The sequence below is a fragment of the Pipistrellus hanaki genome, assembly GCF_964339955.1.
Source record: "Pipistrellus hanaki genome assembly, chromosome: 17".
In the NCBI taxonomy this organism is placed as follows: Eukaryota; Metazoa; Chordata; class Mammalia; order Chiroptera; family Vespertilionidae; genus Pipistrellus; species Pipistrellus hanaki.
Window position 1 is genome coordinate 27,701,287 of NC_140519.1, and position 7,764 is coordinate 27,709,050.

Here is a 7,764-nt window from a genome sequence, read left to right on the forward strand (position 1 = left end):
GTGTATCAGACATATACACACACACACACATAAACACACAGACTCGCCAATTCCTTATCTTAAAAAAGAGAACTAATCTCCTAAATTGTCCCCATATGCACTTATCACAAACTATCATGACTATTATTATTCCTGTTTCTCCCTCACTTCAATGAAAAAGATCAAACCTCACTTCCTAAACTCAGCAGCATCTACTGCTGTGCTTGGCATAAAGTAAGTGCACAGTAAACACTTGTTGAACGGAAAAAAATCATGAAGTTAATAAACTTAATCTGAATACTCTTTAAGGATTAAACTATAATAGAAATTGATCCTTACTAAAATATCATAGAACACAACAGTATGCATTTATCTCTATATTGGCACAGAAAACAAAAAACAAATATAACATTATAAATCCAGTGTATTATGTATTCATAGTATTCATTATGGTGCTCAAGCCTACTTAAAAACACACTGTGAAAATTAATGCAAATATGTACATTTGCATTGATAATATTTACTAAAAACTTAAATATACCACAAGTACAAGTATAAAACAAGAAAAATCTAGATTCTTTTCAATTAATCTCCATAAACAATATGATATAAAACTATCTTGTCACATTAAAACTTTTTAAAATGCTGAGTCTATTAAAACAGGATAACATATTAATTGCAAAAAGACAACAAAGACAGTAATCAAATGAACAAAGATACTTACATTTCACAATGATTTCCTGCTATGGTAATTTTTGCTGAATACCATTCTTTTAAATGTTTTAATGCTCCAACAGTAGGCAAACAGTCTTTTAATTTAGGAGGATCTTTGTCAGAGGGCAACAGTATTATATCGATCATTGCTCTACCTAGAAAGAGAAAAAGGCATTTTTGTAATTTTATAAAAAGGTTAGATCTGAACTACCTTAAAATAGTACCATGAACGACTATTATGTTTATGAGAATTTTATCTTTAATTTCTAAAATTCTTCAAAAACAATACACATCTTTAGGACTGAAAATTTTTAAATGTTCATCATTTGATTCAAAACCATGTTATTTTGAAATAGTTATCAAGTGTCAGAAGACAATTAACTATATCACAATTACTTGTCAATTATGCACCAGTGGTTAATTACACACATTGCTCTCATCAATACTATCATACTGAACAGAGAAAAACAATCCCGTGCAATTTCATCATACATTTCTATACTTAACTTTGTTGTAGAAAGGGGAATGAATTAGTATAAAATTGTAATGTTCAAATAAATACTTTGTTTAAAAAAAGCAAAGACACTCAGAAAACGCAATTATACTGACATCAATGGTTCCTGAGAAAGGTAACTTCATGAAACTTTAAATTTTATAAAATTATGAACTTACTGAAGAACCAAAGTGAAACAGAAGCAAAATAAAAATTAGATAATTAAAGTATTATAATTTTCCAAACCAATTTTGTCTCACTGTATATTTCAGTACATATTTTGAACTTGGCACATTTTGCTTAGAAAAATTGATATATTTTTAATCTATGTGTTCAGTTATTTCCATGTGGGATCTTTTACACTAAAATAAGATCTTGAATATAAGCAGTACATGCATAGGCTTTATTCATCACTGTATACTCAGCTCCCACTACAATGCATATCATATAATTGACAAAAAATATCTGCTTAACAAATGACCTTAAATAAGATAAACATTCAAAGAAAGCTCTTTGAAAGTTTATTTGTGGGAGCAAATTATGCCAAGCTTCAGATGCCAGCTACTTGATTAGCACAAAGAAAGTGGAATTTAAGACAAAAAGAGTTTAAAACTAGTATGATGCAGTAGTCATAAAATATGATTTTTGTTATAGGAAAGAAAAAATGGGTTCTATAAAAAAATGCTACATCAGGGGCTTCTCTTACTGTGCAACTTTAAATTTGATGTGTATAGTGACTTCACAGCATAAAAGAATGTTATTAAATTATCTAGGTCAGTGTTTCCCAAATTTTTTACATGTGTACCCCTTATATAATTTTCGTAACGCTGAGTACCCCTCATACCCATGAGAACGTAGAATTAGGAGCAGCTAGGCACGGTGCAGTGCATATCCCCACCAAACTCCGGTGCAACGCGTACCCCCACCAAACTCTTCCCGTACCCCTGGGGGAATGCGTACCACACTTTGGGAAACACTGATCTAGGTGAAAGAACTTCTTCCAGGAGTTGTGTATGGCACTAGTGTTGGGACATACTCTGTAAAACACTGGTTTGTAGTGGAAAGATTATTCTTCAATAAAAAATAAATAAGGAAACAGATGGGTATTTCATTTTCTAAGTTCTAATTTTTGTCTCACTAAATAAAAACAAATAAGAGAACTCTAATGTCTCCAGAATGTATTTTATTAAAGTAGTAAACTATGTTTTATATCAACTTCAATTAGGAAATTATTTTTTATTTCGAATTTCAAAGTTAAAAGTGACAATCCAGCCCTAACCGGTTTGGCTCAGTGGATAGAGCGTTGGCCTGCAGACTGAAAGGTCCCAGGTTCGATTCCGGTCAAGGGCATGTACCTTGGTGGCGGGCACATCCCAAGTAGGAGGTGTGCAGGGGGCAGCTGATCAATGCTTCTCTCTCATTGATGTTTCTAACTCTCTATATCTCTCCCTTTCTCTCTGTAAAAAAACCCATAAAATATAATTTAAAAAATAAAAATAAAAGTGACAATCCAAGGATAAAGGCTGAACTTATCACTCATTCACGGAAGGGTGAGATACAATACAAATTATTGAAAGCAGTCATAAAACATTACCAGGAGCAGGAAGTTTGTCTGATAATTGATGCAAGTTTTCTGCAGATTCTTCATATAGACTATAATAAAAGGGCAAGTTAGAACAAAAACACATACACATTATATCTCATCATAAATACTCATGCATCTCATAAATATGTTAGATGCACTGTCTCATTTGAGCCTCATGATAATTCCATGATGTACTACTATAATACTACTAGAGGCCCTGTGCACAGGTGGGGTCCCTCGGCCTCACCTGCGGGGATTGGGCCAAAACCGGCTCTCCAACATACCCAGAGGGATCCTTGATTGGGAGAGGGCAGATCTTGGGTGACACACCCTAGAATTGGGCTCCCTCTTCTCTGGTTCCAGGTGGGTCACTCAAGAAACATAGCTTGAGTGCAACTTGGCAGCTCCTACATTGAGTGTCTGCTCCCTGGTGGTCAGTGTGCATCATAGCTACCAGTTGGATGGTTGGACAGTTGCCTAAACTTTTATATATATAGACTGTAGTCCTCAATTGAAAGAATTTTCCTAAAGTTACATAATTAGTAGGTGTGGAAGACAGGATGCAAATTCTGAGTCCAATTTCTCAGTAGTACCCAAAAACAAACAATAACAAAGATAAGCTCCCTAAATTATACTTGTTTATTAAATAAAAATCATAACTAATAGATCAAGCATTTTTTTGAGTCCTAAAAGTAAGATATTGCTAAGTGTTTAATAAAGGATGCTGCTTTGCTATGAACAGCACATAACAGTCCTGACTGGGAAATATGATGCTCTCCTCAAATTCTTCAAAATCTATTAGTTCAATCCATATGATGAATTTTTTTCACAAAACAGTTTATTATAAAGTTATTTAAATCCTTTATTATAAACCCACCACAGTCTAAAAAACTTAGAGCATCTATGATAATGTATAGTACTCAAGCTCCCTCTTGTGGAGATAATTATTAGGTCATTTTGTAGAAATATTTACTTTAAGACTTGTCTATCATCTTGTAATAGTGGTGGAAAATATAAAGAATTACAAATGATCTGAAGCTGGAAAATGCCTTATAATCCTTTGAAAGGATCTCAACGCTTTACAAATACGAAAACAAAAGACCACAGAGGTTAAGTGACTAGCCCAAGATCATGTAACTAGACACTAGTTATATAATCCCTGGTTCAATGTTCTTTCCACAATTCTACAATGCCTCCCTTCACTAATCAATACAAACAAATGTGATCTAAAAATAAAAAACTAAATTTTTAAAAGTCTGTAACAATTTATTGAAATATAATATGTGAATACTAAAGTAAATAAAAGTGGTTTTTAATAATGCAATATGGAAGATTAAAATAAAAGGCATTGCTTATGAGTCAAGACAGAACATTTAATTAAAAAAATTGTCACCACTTTTATCACCTGAATCAGCTAATATATTGTACAACTAAAAAAAAACCCAAAAACAAAACAAAAAAAACAACCTGAAAATGAACTCAGTTAGCTACTTAATCCTCAAAAACTCTTTATGAATTTTTAAAGGTACTTAAAATACTGGAGATATATATAAATTGAAGAAATAATATTTCCGCCTCAAATAGCAAAATAATAATAATAGTTTGCTTTGAATGCCAGTTATTAACCTTAAGGGTTCTATTCATTATAAAATATAATTATGGGGCATATTAAATAAAATATCACTTTTTATGGTTCCTACAATTATGTAAGCTAAAGTGCTAAGAATTATCTGATTCCAATTTTTGCATTTTAAAGAATTTTACTCAAATGACCCAAATCGTCTAATGTCTTTCAAAATGAAAAGCTGAAAGTGTCAAGTAACTAAAATCCTCTACTGTAGCTGCTAAAATATCTAATCTTCATTCTAAAGCTAAAATACTATCTAATGTGAACTAAAGATATTATAAAAAGCATATAAGCATACTCAGCCAAGGATAAGGACTCCCTGCTATTATTATCTTCTTCCTCAAAACACTCAACAGCACTCAGACATTCTTCCATATTTGTTTGTAGAAGATCTTCAATTTCATCTTTTTCTGTACCAAAATGTATCTCTTCCCAGTCAGAACTACAAAACTAATATATCAAAAGATGGCATTAAATGATGGGTTCATGAAATTATTTATATTAATAAAGACATTCACTAATGACTGTATTTCTAAACTTATATTACCTGATAAAATCCACATATGGCTTGCACTGCAAAGAACCACTTCTTGGAGTTAAGTATACCGCCAACTGAACAGGCTTATTAGAAGAAAGACATACCACAATTAAGCAAATGTTATAGTATATATACTTAGAGAATTACATAATGTTGATACATATAGGTAATCTAAGTTATATAATATATGTATAATGTGAATTATACACACACATACATATATATTCACTCACCATGAATACTTTATATATACATATATATTTTTTTAATTGATTTAAGAGAAGAAGGTTGGGGGGAGAGACAGACAGAAACATCAAAGATGAGAAGGAATCATTGATTGGTTATTGGGAATCCATCCAGGAACCCGGGTGGTAAATTGAACTGTGACCTCCCAGTTCATAGGTCGACACTCAACCACTGATCCATATCAGATGGGCCACCATAAACACTTAAATTTTATTTTTTTAATATATTTTTTAATTGATTTCAGAGAGGAAGGGAGAAAAGGAGGGGGGGTAAAGGAGGGAGGGAGGGAGGGAGAGAGAGAGAGAGAGAGAGAGAGAGAGAGAGAGAGAGAGAGAGAAACATATAAGCTGAGTATGTTTATATGCTTTTTATAATATCTTTAGTTCACATTAGATAGTATTTTAGCGATAGAATCAAGACTACTGACTGCCTCCTGCACACCCCCAACTGGCCAACTGGGGATGGAGCCTGCAACCCAGGCATCCACCCTTGTCTGGAATCAAACCCAGGACCCCTCAATCCACAGACCGACGCTCTATCCACTAAGCCAGTGGTCGGCAAACTGTGACTCACGAGCCACATGCAGCTCTTTGGACCCTTGAATTTTTAGCAAAGGCCAGCTTAGGAGTACCCTAATTAAGTTAATAAAAATGTACCTACCTATATAGTTTAAGTTTAAAAAATTTGGCTCTCAAAAGAAATTTCAATCGTTGTACTGTTGATATTTGCCTCTATTGACTAATGAGTCTGCCAACCACTGCACTAAGCCAAACTGGCCAGGGCCAAAATCTGTATTATTAATCATCATTTGAAACAATAAAATCTACCATAAAGATGTTGATAAAAAACCTCACTGTATTCCTATTATTCACACACAACTGTGCAAGTCATTTTAGTGAAAACAATTCTCTCTTCAAACACCATGAAGGTTTGGCTTGAAAGAAGGTAGTTAAAGAGTAACTATAACCTAAGACAAGAAGGATGCTTTCCTTGGAGCTGGAATATTACAAGTGGATTTGAAATTAAGGTTCTCCCCTGGGTGAGTTTCAGAAAAGCATGAACTTAGAGCTCTGCATAGAAATTAGATTCAATGGAGAGAAAAGCAGAAATGTAGTAACTGAGGCTTAATTCGTGGAAGCTAGAAAAGATGCTAAGTGCCTATTACCAACTCTATTCGGTTTACACATAGATGGCAAAAGATGTAATTGTGTTGCCTTCTGTCTTCCTGTGATAAATCCACTTGATATTTTACAAAATAAATATTAGGAAGAGGGAATTGACAAAAAGAAAAAAAAGACAAAAGCACAGCAAAAAGAAAAGTGATGGAGCTGAAGTGATATTCAAGTCTAATGTACTAGTAAATGGATTCTAAAAATAGCTGTGATTAAAACAATAAAAACAAACAAAAAAGAAAACAAGTTTATTTCCAGTACCAGTCAGTGCAGTGCCAGAGAAAGAGGGGTTCATGCTGTACTTACCAGGAAAAGTACTATCTTCTGGATTAATTGAAGCACAAATGCTTCTTTTCAGAAGGTGATAAACATTTGCTGCTGTCAAGTCTGAAAAGGAAATGACAGACTAACTCAATGGGCTCACCAGTTACATAATCTAAGCCTATACTAATTTCACCATAAGAGACTCTCGAGAACATGTTGCCCATAAAAGAAATATGCTCTGTTCAAGTTTTGTTAAATCTAAAGCAAGCAGAGAAAACAGGAAACGCTCCCGGTTTGTACATGCTAGCCAGGTAACATATCCAAAATTCCCGCCAAAGAAAAAGTATGCTGAAAAGGAAGCCCTGTCACAGCACCCTATTCACAACCACATACACTTCCTCCTCACAATGCCTGCAAGATCAAAACAAACAAACAAATAAGTGCAATACCGAGTCTAGATAGGAGCGCCAAAAAGCAGTGCCTTCTCAAACAGTTAACTATGTTTTAAAAGTTATGATTTGTGGGTTTTTTGTTTTCTACTTATGGATTGGATATCTCCTCCCATTAGGATGTAAACTCTTAAGAAACTTATAAGAGTCTTATCTCCTGCATTTGCAACACAAGAGACAGATATACCTATGGAATGCAAATATTTCCCAAAAAGCAGACATTCCTTTACTTAAAGCACAGGGAATTTTTATTCAATTAAATCTGTACCGTTGCCAAGAACTTCTGGGGGCCAAAATCTCGCATCCACCAAGTTGTCCTTATTTTTTCAGGAATATAATGAAACATTTCAGCCCTCATCAGTTCGATCCCCTATAAAAGTCACAGCTGCCTGGGACAACTAACCCCCAACTCCCTACTCCCCTCCCGAGGGGACATGATACAAACTCACCTCTCTCCTCCGCCCCCGAAAGCCGTTCCCGCCCTTTCTCAGCCCAGCACTCACCCGGGTGCTTCTCGGCACCCTCCGAGGGCAACGACGGCCCTGGCGGGCGCTCCGGCCCCCCGCCCGCCGCCGAGGGGACTTTTCCTTGCCCCCAGATGACCAGGAGCAGGTACCGATCCATCTTTCTCCCGCTGCACCCGGGTTTCTCCCCTCCGATCCCACATCAAAACAGCCGCGCGCCGTGACGCAATTCC

The 7,764-nt window shown here is 35.1% G+C and overlaps 1 protein-coding gene across 3 annotated transcripts in view; it reads right to left on the reverse strand.

Moving 5' to 3' along the window:
• The window catches only part of MTBP (MDM2 binding protein), a 46,410-nt gene extending 38,651 nt beyond the window's left edge, over positions 1 to 7,759 (reverse strand). For 2 of the 3 annotated variants that reach the window (XM_084864971.1, XM_084864970.1), the window contains exons 1-6: positions 7,571 to 7,759; positions 6,661 to 6,741; positions 4,946 to 5,019; positions 4,697 to 4,848; positions 2,781 to 2,839; positions 704 to 848 (exon numbers count right to left, since the gene is read on the reverse strand). In XM_084864971.1, coding sequence (XP_084721097.1) covers positions 704 to 848; positions 2,781 to 2,839; positions 4,697 to 4,848; positions 4,946 to 5,019; positions 6,661 to 6,741; positions 7,571 to 7,691 — 632 coding nt within the window. In that variant the 5' untranslated portion in view covers positions 7,692 to 7,759. Of the gene's footprint in view, positions 1 to 703; positions 849 to 2,541; positions 2,743 to 2,780; positions 2,840 to 4,696; positions 4,849 to 4,945; positions 5,020 to 6,660; positions 6,742 to 7,570 lie in introns of those variants that run through there. The other variant, XM_084864972.1, reaches the window with a different exon arrangement.
• Positions 7,760 to 7,764: the final 5 nt, after the last annotated feature.